At 47.3% G+C, this 19071-nt stretch overlaps 1 protein-coding gene across 2 annotated transcripts in view; it reads left to right on the top strand.

The window, feature by feature from the left end:
- Nucleotides 1-19071, top strand: part of LOC138582917 (alpha-N-acetylgalactosaminide alpha-2,6-sialyltransferase 1-like) — a 354669-nt gene that overhangs the window by 240475 nt on the left and 95123 nt on the right. For both annotated transcript variants that reach the window (XM_069654670.1, XM_069654671.1), the window contains exons 5-6: nucleotides 1379-1517; nucleotides 9740-9843. In XM_069654670.1, the coding sequence (XP_069510771.1) occupies nucleotides 1379-1517; nucleotides 9740-9843 (243 nt within the window). The remainder of the gene's footprint in view (nucleotides 1-1378; nucleotides 1518-9739; nucleotides 9844-19071) is intronic.

The raw sequence follows: 19071 nt of genomic DNA on the forward strand, positions 1-19071 counted from the left end.
AACAGCTAGATTCAGCCTGTTTTTGTGCCGTCTTTTGACACGTTTTGATAGATGAATGTGTTTTTTAGCCTTTTTTAAATCACCTACATGATTAAAATTATATTTTCCTTACTTGTTGTTGTGTTGGGCTATTTGTGCAGCTCTTGGTTCATGAACATCATGCATTGTCTTGATTGTTTGTAAAATGTCTAGCTGCCTGCTTCATTGTTTATGACAATAACTGTTCAATCCCTTTTGCTAGAGTCGAAGTAGTGAGGGGTAATCAATTCTAAGTGCCCTTGGAGGCACTCCTGTTTTTTCATACGTTTCGTCGTCCCATTTTGAGAATTGTTCCCCCAGTAACAAGAAATTCGGGATCTGGCTCACATTCTTTTACTACCTACAAGTAGCCAAGTGTAGGATAGAACAGCAAGCATCTTGCCTTGACTAGCCATACTCTAGAATACCTTTTCAAAAGAAGCATGTTGCCATATGCCTTTGGAATCTGGAGGGAATGTCTAACCCCTTTTTCAGCAGACCACCTCATCAGCCTCAACCAACCATCATGGTCTTCTTATAATGGCCAGTGAGCTGTGTTCACGTCAGTCACAAGCACCCCAGGCCTTCTCTTCCGCTCATATATCCAGTACAATCTACCTCATGTGCTAACATGGCTATCAAGAAGTCCATGATATTGAATCAGTAACCCCAGACAACACAGAAAAAAACCTACCCAGAGCCAGGGCTTGGATCCACTGATGCCAACATATGTGATACTGTTGTGTAAGTATTTGTGAAGGTCTCTTAAAACCTGATCATGATGTTGTATGTGCTCTATTATCCCGCAGGTGTGATTCATGCAAAACTAATCAATTCGTTGCTAGCATAGAGACAGGGCTCCTGCGCAGTTGGTGTCCCATGTTCTCTCATGTTGTTGTGAGAATAATTGGAATCTCTTCTAGTCTTCATGGTGGTAATTAAGGGAGGCTTTCAGTGTATACACAGACTCTGGGTCTGTGGCTCAGAGGGATAATGCATCCACTATTGCAATCTGTGTGTGACCTCCTGGTCACAGGTTTCAATCTCAGCCCTTCATGTGTCCAGGATTGATAAAATGAACTCCATTATCCCGGGTAGCATTATATGTCTGTTATGTGGCTATGGCACCAAAATACCCCGTGTGCGGTTCAGCATGCACACTGCATTTACACATTTACTTGTGTACTGCCTAGGAAGGTGCTGTGCTTTTTCTGAGTGTGTCAGAAGCCGATGGGGAAGATGCTGTTGCTTGTCATTTGAATAAAGTGTAGTTCTTTGCACGTGTGCCTCTCATTTTCCAATTAGGTCCGATCCCACATGTTCACAATGTTGTCATGTTTTGTTTCATGTCTTCCGGCAGGGTGAATGGGGCCGTGCTGAAAGGTCATGAAAGCGATGTGGGGAATCGGACCTCGTTTTATGGATTCACGGCTTTCACAATGCTGGCGTCTCTCTTTGAACTGAGCGAAAAGGGATTCAGCACTATCCCGATGGATAAAGTGAGTAATTATGACCACGCACGGGAAACACACATCAAAACATAATAAATGAAATGAAAGCTTTCAATTAATCATAACCACTGGCAATTGCAATTGCTCAAGACAGTTTCCATTGAATCATTATTTTAGCCTGCCTGTACACATGCAGAAGGGGACTATGCCAAAACTGCAAGGTTTCCTTCCTTTTGCATGGTAATACAAACTAAAACAGACATGTTCTAGCCTTGCTAGACCTCACAGGTGTGGTGCAGCTTGATTTACTACCTGCAGCAGTCAAGGACCAAAGGGCCTCATCACAGGTCTGGCGGTAATCCAGCACAATTACCGGCGGGCGCTAACAGCGTTACCGCTGGGTTGTGCAGCGGAATTAGCGCAGCATCACAACCTGGCATGAACGCGCCCCCGACTCTTGCGGTAATGCTATTAGCGCCCATCGTTAACTCTGCCAAAATAAGGGATACTGCCAAGAAAGCAGCGTTAATGGGGCTACCACTTGCGATCCTGGCGCTATTAGCACCGGCGGAAATTGCATCACCGCCAGAACAGGAAGCATCACAGTGGTCATTTTGAGAAACACAATCCATTAAATAGCTCAACTTCCTGCAGCCACCTGGACCTGGAAAGCAGCAAATATGTCCCAGGAGAGCCTACAAGGAAAGGGTGCTGAGAAAGCCTAAATTTACTGAGGGGGAGCTTTGTGGTCCTCACAGAGGACAGCAATCTGGAACTCCATCAGCCAGAAGGTCACAGCAGTTTCCAGTGTACCTCGTGGTGGGGAGGACTGCTGCAAGAGGTGGAATGACCTGAGGGTAAGGATAAGGGGACTGCTGTCCCAACATCGTTGTGAGTCCCTGCTGACAGGAGGCACTGTCGAGCCACAGGTGGACAGAAGGAGTCGACAGTGTATAGGCGGGAGCCAGCAGCCAGGAGGCAGGAGGTGAGTGCCCCCCCCCCTCTCTAACAAATGCATGCACAAATGACAACCCAGCATAAGAGGCTCCAGTGGACAGGGACACAAGTCAGCAGACCCCAAAGCTGGGCATGCCGACAGGGCAGAGATACGTGGTGGCATATCAGCCACCCTCCACAGCAGACATGAGGAATGGTACCAAGGGCATCCCTGAGCATCACAGCAGCGGGAAGGGGATTCAAATGAACCAAACAAATGCCATGCACCCCAGACTCCTACTGACGCACCCTCTGCCAGCGGGATGGAGGTACGTGAGCGACCATGACACCGCACAGCAGTCTCCCCAGCATGAACCTGTCCCAGTAGGCCGGCCCCATGAGGGCACGGCAGACAAGCAACAGGGAAGTACACGTCTCACACACAGACATGTGCCCAGCCTGCCAATTTCTGTGCACCACAGTACAGCCCTGCTGGCTGCGCAGTCTTGCCCCATATAGCCATGACAGTGCCATGGACGAAGCCACCTCCTAACCCCACCATGTGGTTGCCACCCTGGGGAGGGGATGTGGGGTCATGAAGTTCCACAAGCATGCATGTCAGACATTTTCTATCCCAGCATGGACATCCTGCCCTACCCAAACAAACTCACACCCATCTCCATAAGCCACCCCATGACGGTGGTCCCACATGCATCCTCCCATGGCCAACCATGACCATTTGCCCATATGTGTGGGGTCACACTCAGTACCGTTGCAATTGTTTCTTGCATGCTTACACACATGGGGGAACTATACATGACGACATTTCCTATGTCCGCTACAGGCACTCACGTATCACCAGAGGCCTCAGAGGACGAAGAGGAGGATGCACGCCCATCAGGGAGTGGTGCGTGGTCTGCCACCACCACCCCACAAAGGCGCACACAATCCTCTCCTAGGCGCATGGACCGACATACAACACCTGCAGCCAGCAAGGCCAAGCCTGCAGGTGGCACCGCAGACCCTGCAACAACACCAGCAGCCACCAGGAGCAGCGCAGGCCAAGCTGCACCTTCAGCTGTATGCACGGACACAGAGCCAACACCTGGTGGCAGTGCCACTGAGGAGCCACAGGGGTACATCAGCCCGGAGTCAACACTATTACACTCCCCAGGAAGCCCTCTGCACCGCCATTGCATAGCGACACCAGAGCCGGATGTGGACACTCCATCTGATGGCTCACCTGCATACAGCCCTGGTCCAGTGCGGAGCCCCCCTCACCCAGACCACGTAGTCCATCACGCCGCGTGCTGCTGCAAAGACTGAATGACATGGAGTGCAGACAGCAGGAGATGGAGGAGATTTGGTACACTCACTCCACACACCTGCAGGCCATCAGGGAGAGTATTCAGGGGGCCACCCGCAGGGTTGTGCTGCAAATGGTGCGGAACAGGGCAGATATGAGTGCCAACACGTCCGCCCTGACACTATAGGCAGAACGTGTCCAAGAAATGGCAGAGGGTGTCTCTGCCCTAGTAGTAGCCATCCGGCAGGGCAGTGAGTTGCAACAGCAGCAGTATCTGGTGACAGGCTCTGTCCTGTCCACCTCCACCACACCCACGGAGGGGCACAGCAGGGCACACCGCAATGACAGTTCCAGCCCCTTCTCTGCACAAAGTCACCAGGGTCCGGCGTGGGTTGGGGGAAGAGGCCGTGACTGTGAATTACACACACTGACTGCCATAAGTGGGCATGTTTGGGAGTTGGTGGTGGGAGGGAGGAGCAAGTATAGTTGGGGCACTTAATTCCATAAAAACCATACCAATTCATCAATGCGAGGACATTCCTGATTGTGTCATTGCCATGTTTATTGATTGGGATGGTGCCACACAGTGGTGCATGGCTTGTGCCATGTGAAAGTGTAAAAAGAAATTGTCTATCAGTCGCTGGCATGCCATTCTCCCATCCCTCACGTCATCTCTGGCAATGCGTGCATTTGCCTCTGCCACATGCACTGCTTCCTCATCCTCTGGGGATGGGGATGGCATGTCCACGTCAGGGAGTAGCAGAACATTTCTCCTCAAACAGCTATTATGCAACATAGCACACACAAGCAAAATGTTCCCAACTTTCTTTGGAGCGTACATCAGGACTCCACTGGTACGGTCGAGGTAGCGGATACATGCCTTCAGGTGGCCAAAGGTACGCTCAATGCAGACACTAGTCCTGCTGTGGGCATGGTTGTAGGCATTCTCTTGCGGTGCATGGGGCATGTTGCTGGGATCCCCGTGGATCCTCCCTAGGCATCTGGTGGCAATGGGGGGCTACCCGCTCATGGGTGTATGGCCGTGGTACTGGCAGAGATGTTGTGCTGTGTGGGATTTTGGCAATTTCGCTGCATTGCTTTGGTGGGTGCATGTTGCATTGTGGTACCTGTAGTCATGTTGGTGTATTTGGTTGATAATGTATGTGTACTACTGCTTCTCCTTGCAGGTAAGTCCAATTTGTGCATGCTCCCTGGTTTGTACTGTGACATTGGTGCGGGAGGTGGTCAAGTGCAGATTTTGCATTCTCTTGTCATGCCAGTCTTTGTGTAGTCATTCGAAACCCCGCCCATTTTGGCATGTGACCCACAGTGCATGTGTGCTAGCTTTTCTGCTCACCCACTATTCATGTCCATTGTCCTCTGTGCCTCTCCATGAATCCTGGCAGCTTACTGTTTCGTAGGACCATGGTATCGTGGGTGGAACTAGGGTAGCAGGCACAGCAATGGGTGATGATGAGGTTGGGGTCGCAGGTCACCTGCACATTCATGGAGTGGTAGTGCTTGCAGTTTTGGTACACTGCTTTGTGACCTGGGGAGCCCCCAACACAACATGGGTACAGAGCAGGGCAGCGGTCACATTTGGCATTGGGCAATGGCATAGGACTGTGCCTTCATGGCATTAAGATGGGGTGGGGTGGTAGGCAGTGAGATGTGGCATTGCCCTTGCCGCAGGAGGCCTACAAGCACCTAGGCCAGCACTGCACAAAATTTGGGCTGTGCCATGCTGTGCATCATGGCCACATAATGCTGGAAGGGGCCCGTTCCAAGGAATTGTAGGACAGACACTAGTTTCAGCAGTGGTGGCACAGATGTCTGTATGTTGCTCCTGCTCCCTATGTCGTTCTGTATTGTGTTGAAAAGCTCTATTATGGTCTCCATGTTGAGACGGTACAGGGTGATTAACTGGCTGTCAGTGAGGGGGCAGGGTGAGGGCCTAACCCTGGGGATCGGTGCACACCTTGCCTGGGCTCTCCTCCTTCCCCAGAATCTCCCCTGTATTCCCTGTGCCCTGGCGTGGTTGTCCTGCCTTTCTGCTTCCAGGCGCAGCATGAGCAGCTGCCTGTCCCAGCTCACAGTGGCTAGTGGCAGCATAGTGTTGGAAACAGTGTTTGGGGTAGGGATGTGTCTTATGTAGTCCTCTGGGGTGGATTGGGTTCACCTGTGGCTTCACTTTGTGGCTTCACTTTAGGCACCTGTGTTCAATTACCTCCAGCTGGATGCTGGAAGTAACTGCGCTGTGTTTCCGGTGGTATTTGCACCGGATTTCAGCATTAATACTGCTGAATATTGTACTTCTGATGCAGCTGTGTTTGCACCATGTGTGGCCAGCTGTAATAGGTCCCGTTGTGATAGCGCTGGCTGTAATAGTGGCTGTTGCTTTTGCGGTCAGCTGTATTTGCGCCGGCTCATGATCTGGCGCAGTAGTATTGGCAGTGCTTATTCCATTACTGTGGCTTTTAAGGGTTACCACTCACTCTTAGGGAGACTCGCTACAAATACCATTAAGTGATGGAAGAACAGTATGAATTAATCATAAAGAGGTTCAATGGGTCCAACCAGCTTTCATTCATTAAAGTGCCGGTGGCATTTTGTCCACACATCCCACTGCCTGATTCATAAAGGGGATTTGTGTGTTGTAGGAAAGACTGACTGCAGGAGATAAATACCAACAGCCAGAACCTCAATGCTTATTTTAAGTGTCTGATACTTTAGTGTACACTAAGGTATCCACTGACCATTGAAACGTATGTGGGTCGAGAGCTGAGGTCAGTCCCATACCCAAGTTGTAGCATATCAACGCAAATGGGTGGAGCAGCCAGAGTGGCTTTTTCGACTCCTGGAGAAGCAGTGGCTGATAGTCTAGGCAGTGGCTGAGGCAGGGCGCTACCTACAGAGGCAACTTGCTGGAGTGTCCAGCCGGCTTGATGCCATAAACAACAGTGGCAAGATTTATTCGGGTTGGGCACCACCATCGTGAATGCAACTGAGGCACACCTGGGAATGTCAACCAGACTTGAAGTGCTGATGGCGAGGCGTCTAGTGGAGGAGAACAGGCCAGATGTTGGATAGGGTCAGAGCTGTGCAGGCAACTGGCAGCCCACCCCATGTGTCACAGCCTGTCCGCAGGCCAACAACTCGCCAGAGAGCCCCTCAGCCGGGAGACACCACACACACTTCCACTATTGAAGGTTTTTACACAGCACTAAATAACACAACTTGCAATCACTGCTTTTTGTCAGTTGTGACTAGCAATAAGCAAGCCATGCAATGACTTTGAGTGGAGGGAAGCAATAACTGTGGGATGGTCGGTCTTGGGCCGAGACACGTTGTCAACATGTAAAAAAGTTGACTCACACACACATTTCTCACTAAACATTACTGTACACATCGAACTGCACCAACGAAATGGGCCATGTATTTACTAGTAGCTTTCACTGTTGACATGTGTCCATTCAACACATCCATGCAGCAATCTTGTGACATTGAATGCTGTTCAGTATTCCAATCCCATCCCTGTGTGTAGCAGTATCAGTCTACCATTCACCTGCATGCACAAACATAGGTCAGGCGACAATGCCACATGCAAGGCAGCAGAACATACATTCACAGTCACTACCCACATGTGACTCACTCACCTGTGGCTGGGCCAGGAGGCATGGGCAAACATGGAGATGCAGGTCCTATCATATGTGAAACGCAACACAAGAAGCACATTTACCGCCAAATTCACACAAACAGGTGACAATCAGACAAGGCCAGGGACAGCAGGTGTGCAGACAGGACACACAGCCATTAAGCAGTCCATGCTTCGACAAACCCGTCAACAGCTGATGTCTCTCAATGGAAATTTCATGAATCCAAACATTGATTATCCTGCCTGTGTCTCATGGTAATCATGTACATGGCAATCCCAGAGTCAGAGCCATCACACCCGGGCACTACTAGCAGTAATCCCCTTGAGTGGATGCGATGGTAATCACGTCAGGCATCCACACTAGTGGACCATATCTGTTGCACACCACTGATCAAGGACAGTTCACCCTCAATATATGTTGACATCTATTGATTCCAACTCACCTGCTGTTCTCATTCTACTCAATCTCTCCTCTGCTTTTGACACAGTGAACCACTCGATCCTCATAAAACGGCTCTATGATAGCCTTGGTATCTTGGAACGGGCACTGGACTGGCTGACCTCCTTCCTCACTGACCGTCCCTCCCATGTTACCATGGGTGCTTTCTCCTCACCCACCTTCATCTCCACCGGTGGTGTCCCCCAGGGATCTATCCTCTTGCCCTGGTTTTTCAACATCTATCTCGCTCCTCTTGCTCACTTTATCTCCACTTTCTCACTGCACTTCCAGTGTTACGCAGTCGGCACCCACCTCTGCTTCAGACTACCCTCTGCTTCTCTACTAACCTCCTCTGTCATCCCAGACTGCCTGTCCGCTATCCAGTCCGGGTGTACCTCCAATGACCTCTGACTCAATCCCAGCAAAACTGAGATTTTTCCTATCAGGACTCCTGTTCCCTCTTTTCTCTCTTTGGCGGGTCCCTGTTGATCATGAACAGTCACATGGATGGACTGATGTGCCCTAATGCTGTGCTCTGTCTGTCGACCAATGCCCTCTTAGGTGCATTCATGTGCAATCTTATTCTGCGATTGTACACTGATGTAGTAACAAACATCCAACAATAACCTCTTGGTGCACGGGCCTCTTGTTTCACCAAACTATGGCTTCCTCTAGGCTAGTTACACAATATCTGGCTATTTTCCAAGATGTTTCTTAATATTTGGTTGTGATATCTTATGTTTGGTTACTCTTTCGTTATAACATACAGTAGTAATTCATTACATTTATTGCTTAGAAATTTAGATTGCAGCATAATCCATAAGTGTTAGTCGTGATGCAACATGGTTCATCATGTAAATGAACATTGAGGTACTAGAGTTTTGCACTGCGCCGCTCCACTCCGTGTGGGATAGAAAGGAGAATAATTCCTATGTATTCTTGCAAGCAAAGTTTATAAATGCGCTTGGGGGGGGGTCCTCTGAGTGGGTATTAGTAATGTCTGCCTATCTCTCTAACAGGTGGGTATTTGTATGGCCATGGAGTTAGGCAGGTCTTTGTTTCATTGTTTCTTGATCAGTGCTGTGAGTACAACGTGCAACTTCTCCAAGAAGGTGGCAGCGTTCCGCTGTGTCATTCTCTCTATCTTGGATTGGGGTCAATCCTGCAACATTTTTTTTAGTGTGTTTGAAGAAAACTTGTTTTTACACTAAAAGTGTGTTTTTTCTTTGCTGTTGGTGTTTGTAGTAAAGAGGTGAATGCATAATAGTAAGCCTCTGGTCTTGTCTTGAAAAGGAGTTCAGTGCATTACTGCACACATAAAAATAAGATGCTGGTTGGAAGGAATGGCCACAGATTGGAATGGCTGCGCTGGTGTGGATGGCGGAAGCAGTCACCCCAATCTGCTTCCCTGATCTGCTGCACAATAAAATGCAGTGCAATTTAAAAAGCATGCAGAAAAGTTGTAAGCATGCCTCATACATTTCGCCAGTAGGAAAATGAGCCTTTATGTACCTCTTTTTGCAAGAGGTTCGCTGTGAGGCTTATCCCAAATAAAGGCTTTGACATGAGTCCTGAGGGCTGTGGCAGTAGTGGAGGCAGGTTTTGGCGCCAAAGGGGGAGACTAGGTTCTCATGAGGCATCCGACCATAACCTTTCCCTACCAAGAAGGGGGGACATTAGGATTGAAACGGAGGGCCGGGTTGGGTTGTTGTCCTCAAACCCCTAGGGCCTAGGCTACCTCTGCAGTCGTGTTTGATTGAGGTGTCAGGTGAGAGGAAAAGTCCATCTCAAATGGAGGGCTTATGCAGCTCCAACATGGCACACTTCTAAAAACAGATGCAGGATCTCAATGACTGACAGCTGCTCTTGTGCATTTTTAATGGTCGCTTGTAGGCAGAGCCAAGTACTAAAGTGTTCCTTTGTGCGTATCCTAGGAGACGAAGTACATTCACTTCATGGAGGCCGGCAGAGATTACGAGTGGCTGGAGGCGCTCATCCTAGACAAAGAGATCCCGAGGGGGGCCCTCAGGGGCTACAGGTAAGCGCTTGGTCAGCCCATGCTCCTGTTGTTGCCGCCCTTTTCCCATTCATAATTGTTTGGCGTCAGATTGCAAGTGCTTCTGCTCCCTCTCTTCAGTGCAGTGCCATGCTCTGGTTCCCTGAGCTCGCTCTCTGGTTCACAAAGGCTCCCCAGCCCCTGACTATGGGCAGGTGGTTCATTTCCCTGGGACGCGCCACTGCACCTGTGAAACGCACCCCTCCCCCCACCCCTACAGCAGGAACCGGCGGTTCTGTTGTTCCTAACGCTGCAAATCAGCCCACGGCGCGCGAGCGCTCTATGGCGCGCTTTGCGTGTTTATAGATATATTATGAAGGCGGTACACGGCGCGCCACACGCTAGAGGCCGTCAGGTAATAATGGGTGGCTTTGCATCCAGCCAGCTGACAGCTGTGAACTCTGGGTGGTAGCACAGGGTCCAGTATTGGTGGCTGGCCGCCAGGATATCCATCATTCTCATGGGTTTATTTTATTCTGTAGTATTGTATACACAATAGAGTCATTTTTGAACGGGGACAGAGTGGGAAAGGGAAGACAAAGGTACATAAACAGAAAAGTTAATTTACTTGTGTCCTCTTTCTGTTCCCCACTCCTTGTCTTGTCGCTCCTAGAAACACTTGTGTACAGGCGAGTTATAAATATATACCTCCCACATCAAACGCTTGTGGCGGGTGTCACCTTCCTTACCAGCTCAGGTTGAGGTGTATGGCAAGAATTCTGGTCAGCATAATAAACGTGGGAGGCTATTTCACAGTTTCTGTCCCTTGGAGCTGATCAGTCTGCCTCCATTTTGTAAAAACGTTATATGTTGCCAATGTATAAATAGTTTACGGCAGGAGCAAAAGATGCATAGATAAAGGACAGGGGAGTATCCAGCATTGAAGGCGGGAGGGGGCGGTTAGCACGAAAAAAGTCTGCTACTTTACCCCCTAATGGAGTGCACACAATTCCATATGGTCTCATTCATGCCCGCAAACCGCCCACCGCTGCCCCTTCTACTTTTTTGGTAACATTACTGGCAGATGGCATTTTAACACATAACAAACAAAAAAATGCAAATCATTGCAGATGCAGGGAACTCATCTATTAGAGCTCTGTGCAGGCACTCTGGGGCAAAATACATACAGACCTCCTAATTTGCATATGGGCTGCACCAACAGATGTGACTTCAAAGAAGAGTACATCACATCAGTCTTTGATACTTGGAGACACCATGGAAGTGACTTCAGAATAATTTGTCATAAGTAAGCCAAGTGGCAAATAACTTTATGGTGCAAAATACCTAAATGTCACTATTGTTATATATGGATGAACTCTATAGTCAGGCTTTTTTGAATAACATCATGATATATTAACATAAACTGTGAATAATCCACAGAGCTGCAGTGTGATTAAATGATCTGCACAGGATCACACACTTTGGTCAAATGGTTTAGTTGATTAAAGGTTTCCCTCAGCATTTCATGTGCTTAAATAATAATTTGTAGCAATGTCTTGGAAAAAAAGCACATTGCATTATAAACGATTCTGTCATAATTAGGTTTACATTATATACATCATCATAGAAATATGTTGAGCAATAAGAGTATGGCTTTAGTTTTATTCTTCCCATCCTGCATGCAAAGTCACAATAGCATCATGCAGGTTAATGTGCGCCTAACAAACCCCCCTTCAGTAAAGCCATAGTAATTATTTCATAAAGCCTGCTGCATTATGCACCCTTTCCTTCTCACTGCTGGTCACTTCCTGCCATGCACATTTCTAAACAGACAGAAGTCCCTGCTGATAGTCCCCCTGCCTCTCATCAGTGCCTAATGGCTCACATTCTAATGCTCTGTTGACACAGAGCAACATGTGAGAGCCCCTCTGCTTCCCATAGCTCCTTGGGACATTATCCTGGCAGCGGGACTGCTCTCCCATTCGGGATGGGTAAGGTATCCTGCTGCCAGGACAATGAGCGTGCTGAGCAGGAATTGCTCAGCACACATTGTCCTCCCGGCGGGTCACCTTTCCTATTGAACACCCTCATTGAGGTGCTGAACAGGAGAGATGTCCCACTGACAAAAGTCCCGTTCAGGATCTCAAAAGAGCCTTTAGGGGTGCAGATTGCCCCTCCACCCCCCAGCCCCTGCTCGATATGCCACTGGCAAAGGGCAATCCGCATGGGGTAAATGGTGGCAGCCAGAACGAGGGTGGATTTGGGGAAGGAGCAGAAAGTAGCAAGAGCAGGGGCTTATCCCACACTCTATGTAATAGCATTCCATAGCGCAGAGGCCGGTCAAGAGAATGAAACGAGGACGAAGGAGGGTGGTCAGCTGGTTCAGTGCATTTACAGATGTAGTTTTTTTTAAATTAAAAATTGTGTTTGATGCAAAGCATCTTTACAATTTATAAAAACAAAAATACATTTATAAATCATTATAACTTAAATTCTATACAATTTATGAAGATGAAAAATACAAATGAATGAAGACAGAAAGTACGAGTATCCCTCATTGAAATTTCAAATCACATATAGAATTTACATTGATCTTTCTAAATTAATACCTAATACATTACACTAGAAGAATATCCTGACTAACAAGATTTAATGTCTATAGTACAACATCGAACAATGAGTACTTACTGACATTTTAGAAATTAATAGCATAATACTATGTCCTAACTTCATCTAGTTTTGTTTGAATAAAACATAAGAAATGTGTTAGCGCAATGAGCAAAGTATTGCTATCTTCCCACATACAAAAACACCAAAATAGTTCTAATGAAAATGTTGAGTTGTTTGCCAAGTATTTGCTCAAATGTGACACAAACGCTGAGTTTCAAAAGGGTGACAATAGAGTATTAGATGTTTTAAGGTTTCTATTTCATTAGGGTTGTGACAAAAGCGACATCCTTCATCACAAGGATTTACATGATTATCATTCCAATACTTGGTACGTTCCTGGCGATTAAACAGGTTAAACCTAAATCTCATGAACATTCGTCTAACTCATGGGTGCACAACATACGGCCCGCGGGCCAGTTGCGGCCCGCCATGCCCTTTTGACCGGCCCGCGAGGCACAAAGACTTTCCTAATGGAGGGCGGCCCGCGGCCGCCCTCCATTAGGAAAGTCTTTGTTGTCTTCCGGGCCGGTGAAAACACTGGCCCTCATTGGCTCAGCACACACACGCATCACGTCGCTCCTACTAGCCACGTAATGCGCGTGTGCTGCACCAATGGAGGGCCAGCACTACGGCTGGCGTGGCCCATAAGGCTTGATGCCGGAAGGCATTTCAGCCTTGGACCATGCCAGCCGTAGTGCGATTCCAGCGACTTCCAGCTTACCTGCCTGCCTGCCTTCCAGCACGTCTCCGGTAAGTGGTCTGTTTGTGTTTGTGTGTCGGGTTTGTTTTGCTTTATGTTTGTGTGTATGAATGTTTGTGTTTGAATGTATTTTGTGTATATGTTGAGATGCGGGGGTGGGGGGGTGTGTCGGATGTGTATGAATGTTTGTGTTTGAATGTATTTTGAGTGTATGTTGAGATGCGGGGGTGGGGGGGGTGTCGGATGTGTATGAATGTTTGTGTTTGAATGTATTTGAGTGTATGTTGAGATGCGGGGGTGAGGGGGTGTGTCGGATGTGTATGAATGTTTGTGTTTGAATGTATTTGAGTGTATGTTGAGATGCGGGGGTGAGGGGGTGTGTCGGATGTGTATGAATGTTTGTGTTTGAATGTATTTTGAGTGTATGTTGAGATGCGGGGGTGGGGGTGTGTGTCAGATGTGTATGAATGTTTGTGTTTGAATGTATTTTGTGTATATGTTGAGGTGAGGGGGTGTGTCGGATGTGTATGAATGTTTGTGTTTGAATGTATTTTGAGTGTATGTTGAGATGCGGGGGTGGGGGGGTGTGTCGGATGTGTATGAATGTTTGTGTTTGAATGTATTTTGTGTGTATGTTGAGATGCGGGGGTGGGGGGGTGTGTCGGATGTGTATGAATGTTTGTATTTGAATGTAGTTTGTGTGTATGTTGAGATGTGGGGGGGTGTGAATGTTTGTATTTGAATGTATTTTGTGTGTATGTTGAGATGCGGGGGTGAGGGGGTGTGTCGGGTGTGTATGAATGTTTGTATTTGAATGTATTTTGTGTGTATGTTGAGATGTGGGCCGGGTGTGAATGTTTGTATTTGAATGTATTTTGTGTGTATGTTGAGATGCGGGGGTCGGGGGGTGTCGGATGTGTATGAATGTTTTGATTTGAATGTTTTTTGTGTGCTGATTTGGGGGGTTGGGGGTTTGGGTCTGTATGGGTGCATGTTTGTGTGTGTGCTGAGTTGGGGGGGGTGGGGGAATCGGGTCTGTATGGGTGCATGCTTGAGTGTGTGTGTGTGCTGAGTTGGGGGTGGGGGGTTCGGGTCTGTATGGGTGCATGTTTGTGTGTGTGTTGATTTGGGGGGTGGGGGGTTCGGGTCTGTATGGGTGCATGTTTGTGTGTGTGTTGATTTGGGGGGTGGGGGGTTCAGGTCTGTATGGGTGCATGCTTGAGTGTGTGTGTGTGCTGAGTTGGGGGTGGGGGGTTCGGGTCTGTATGGGTGCATGTTTGTGTGTGTGTTGATTTGGGGGGTGGGGGGTTCAGGTCTGTATGGGTGCATGTTTGTGTGTGTGTTGATTTGGGGGGTGGGGGGTTCAGGTCTGTATGGGTGCATGCTTCAGTGTGTTTGGGGCATAGTGTTTGGTTGGGGGTGAGGGGGCCATGGGGCATAATGTTTGTTTGGGGTTGGGAGCCATGGGGCATAGTGTTTGGGTGGGGTGGGAGCCATGGGGCATAGTGTTTGGTTGGGGGTGAGGGGGCCATGGGGCATAGTGTTTGGTTGGGGTTGGGAGCCATGGGGCATAGTGTTTGGTTGGCGGTGAGGGACAGGGGGCATAGTGTTTGGTTGGGGATGGGGGCCATGGGGCATAGTGTTTGGTTGGCGGTGAGAGACAGGGGGCATAGTGTTTGCTTGGGGGATGAGGGACAGGGGGCATAGTGTTTGGTTGGAGGTGCGGGCCATGGGGCATAGTGTTTGGTTGGGGGTGAGGGGGCCATGGGGCATAGTGTTTGGTTGGCGGTGACGGACAGGGGGCATAGTGTTTGGTTGGGGGTGAGGGGGCCATGGGGCATAGTGTTTGGTTGGGGGTGAGGGGGCCATGGGGCATAGTGTTTGGTTGGGGTTGGGAGCCATGGGGCATAGTGTTTGGTTGGCGGTGAGGGACAGGGGGCATAGTGTTTGGTTGGGGGTGGGGGCCATGGGGCATAGTGTTTGGTTGGCGGTGAGAGACAGGGGGCATAGTGTTTGCTTGGGGGATGAGGGACAGGGGGCATAGTGTTTGGTTGGAGGTGGGAGCCATGGGGCATAGTGTTTGGTTGGGGGTTAGGGGGGTGAGGGGGCCATGGGGCATAGTGTTTGGTTGGGGGTGAGGGGGCCATGGGGCATAGTGTTTGGTTGGCGGTGAGGGACAGGGGGCATAGTGTTTGGTTGGGGGTGAGGGGGCCATGGGGCATAGAGTTTGGTTGGGGGTGAGGGGGCCATGGGGCATAGTGTTTGGTTGGTGGTGAGGGGGTCATGGGGCATAGTGTTTGGTTGGGGGTGAGGGGGCCATGGGGCATAGTGTTTGGTTGGGGGTGAGGGACAGGGGGCATAGTGTTTGCTTGGGGGGTGAGGGACAGGGGGCATAGTGTTTGGTTGGGGGTGGGGGCCATGGAGCATAGTGTTTGGTTGGGGTGAGAGCCATGGGGCATAGTGTTTGGTTGGGGGTGAGGGGCCCATGGGGCATAGTGTTTGGTTGGGGGTGAAGGGGCCATGGGGCATAGTGTTTGGTTGGGGGTGAGGGGGCCATGGGGCATAGTGTTTGGTTGGGGATGGGAGCCATGGGGCATAGTGTTTGGTTGGGGGTGAGGGGACCATGGGACATAGTGTTTGGTTGGGGATGGGAGCCATGGGGCATAGTGTTGCACTCCAAGAGTGAACTCAATAATAAAGCTAAAACAGGCACAGTTAGGAGATGTACATCCTTTGCTTTTTTGAGGAAACCTGACTCAACGAAGGCCATACTCCTCTTGGGTAACCCAAACAGCAAACTATAGCAGTCCAAAATAACGGAATGTCCAATCAAGGGTGAATAAAATATATATAATTTAATTAAACAGACGATATACAATAACTAAATCGAAATAAACGATAGCAATGGAAAATGTGTAGTACAAAATGTAAGTTTGAAATGCAATAAAAATCGTTACCCCTCAAAAACATATCTTTTTCCATGTGTTTAATACAAATTGGGGGTTGAAAAAGCCTCCTGACATGTCCCGCCTACCGCCCCGCCCACTTTTACTTTTCGGCCCACTATAGCCCTCATGTAAGGTACTTTCGGCCCTCTGTCAAAATCAGTTGTGCACCCCTGGTCTAACTCGTTCACTAGGGCAACTCTTTAAATAATGAATCCTTGGCGTTTGTTTGTGTCTGAATTTGGCATATTCGGATAATTGTACGTAATGTGCTAGTTGATTCCCAGTAGACACCCAATCCATTTGTAGAAGTTTTTTCTTAACCTGACCTGGTCGGTAAACAAGATCGTACTGAACCATTCCCAATTCCGCTAGTATATCAAGCATTTGGTTTTTGAATCTAGCCATGGAACTCAGAGACTCATTAGTTATCATTTGTGCAAGATCTTCATACAACGAATTTGCCGGTGGTAATAGGATTTTCCTAAAGTTGTTGAGTCAGCGCCCTTTGAACCGACTAGCTAGCGATGATAGACCTACTTCATGTCTGATACAAGCATTTGGAAGACTTTTTGGAAGTGATAATACCTTTTTCCAAATAAGTCCCTGTACCCTGTTTAAATGATTGTTTAAGTTTAATATACAAATATCTAATCCATATAGCAGAATAGACTCTACTTGAAGTAAATAAAAATCTGTTAATGGTGTCAATGAAAATTTGCAAAAGTTGCTAAAAATAATTCTCATTTGAGCGATCAGAGCAGCTCCTTTAATTGTGAGAGAATTGTATCATGTGGTTAACGAATTCGTAGTGGTTAAGTTATATCCTAAGTATGTAAGACTCCATTTAGATTGAATTGATTTTCCTCCTAAACTCCAATTATAAGAAGTACATCTCTTTCCTTTTTTTTGCTGGAAAATATAAGAATGTTGGATTTTTGTGCATTAGTAGAGAGATTATGTTGCATACAAAACCCAGCAAAAATGTCAATTTTTGTCTGCAGACCAAATGGCGTTCTGTCAAATAAATTGACGTCATCTGCGAAAGCCATCCAGCTAAGGCTTAGACTACCCAGTTTAATCGGGAAACATTTTTGATTGAGCCATAAATCGTCCACGTCTGCCAGATAAAGATTAAATAACACGGACACGAGGTTGCAAACTTGTTTGATGCCTATTTCTGTAGACATTTTTTCAGTTAAGGAGCCAGCTTGATCGATTCTGATTTGGTAATTCGTATTATGATGTAATAAGGCGATGATAGCTATAAGGTGAGATGGAATGCCAAATTTAGACATTTTCACCCATAAGATGCTTCTGAGTACGCTATCAAAAGCTGAAGATAAGTCCAGAAAAGCCATATATATAGGCCCATTTATGGACTGGGTTGAAGCAGCCAACAAATGTGCTAGAATAGTCGCGTTTAGTTGTGTACCCAAGTGTTTCCTGAATCCGGTTTGGCAATGTGAAAGAATATTATGCATGTTGATGTAGGAATTCAGGTCTTGTAAGATTAAAGAGGTAAAGATTTTAGCAGCAACATCAATAATAGCAATGGGTCGATAATTGGCTGGTAGATCCATTTGTCCTTTTTTATATAGCGGAATGATGAGTGACGTGAGCCAAGAACTGGGAATACTCCTGGTTTGAAATATAATGTCGAATCGCCTTTTGAGAACTGGAGCCCAAAAATGTGGATCGTCCTTCAGGACACACAGGGGAGCCCATCAGGTCCCGCCGCCCTAGAACTTTTCAGCCTTGTTATGGCATCATAAATATCATTTAATTCCCATGGACAAACAGGAAGGATACCTTTGGGAAAATCCTGAGTATTAAACTCACAAAATTTGTAGGGACGGGAGTACTTTAGTCTATAGTATTGGACCCAGATATAACCCGATATTGAAGATTGAAGATCAATTTGTTGTTTACCCGTTGGATTTCTAATCATCTTCCATATTTGCCTTGTGCTTTTTTGTGCAAATGAGATTGATGATCCTTTGATTGTTTGTCAAATATGCTTCAAATTTATTTTTTTGATCTCATTTTTATATGATAAAATGATTGATCTTTTTGTTGCAATGTAATCCCTACCAATATCAATCGAATTTTTCAGATGTCGCAAAGCACCATTTTTTTTTTTAGTGCACTGATCAAATGGTTATATTGGTTTTGCCGACTAACTAAGTTCTTCTTGGGCTTTGTCTTAGCTATGTTGAGAAGATGCTGGCGTATCATATTTAAATTCCATCTATCAATTTGTATGGCATATTCATCTCCAATGAGGTGGGTGTAAGATACCCAACGATCACGATTGACTAAACTGTTGAGTTTCCTACAAGTTGATGGATGCCATTGAACGGAAAGCAACTGCCTATAAATAATAGGCAGAGTTAGGGCCGAATCAACTTGGTAGGTACCAAAGGGCATAAACATTGAACAATTCAACAGAAGATTATCACTATTACCCGCTCAAACTAGTTTGAGGGGACCTGCAGTCCTTGCTACTCCATTCGAAAGTACCAGATAGTCTATGTATGATTTGTACCGGCCTCTCTGCCAAGTGAAAGGATTGGGTTGGATATTGTCAACAATTATCTGAAGGTCCCAGTCCTCAAAGAATTGAATCCAAGCCTGACCCTTGATCTGCGAATACGAGTTTAATGAATGCAAACTATGGGTCACAGGAAGCGAGGTGTTAAAGTCGCCTCCAAGAATAATTTGAAATTTGGCATTAAATAAGAAAGCATCAATTAAAATTGCATTTAATTTGAAAATTATGTTTTCAATGGGAACAGCAGCTGGATTCCAATATAAAGAGATGATTAGAAAATGTCTGCAGGGAGTCGAAGATAAGGTTAGGTGAATGACCAGAAGTTGCGAAGAAGCTGCAATTACACAAGAAGAACAGTCAATATCATTTTTGATCAAAACGGCCAGACCCCCATACGGTCT

This window comes from Ambystoma mexicanum, chromosome 3q (assembly GCF_040938575.1).
Source record: "Ambystoma mexicanum isolate Mex_15411 chromosome 3q, UKY_AmexF1_1, whole genome shotgun sequence".
In the NCBI taxonomy this organism is placed as follows: domain Eukaryota; kingdom Metazoa; phylum Chordata; class Amphibia; order Caudata; family Ambystomatidae; genus Ambystoma; species Ambystoma mexicanum.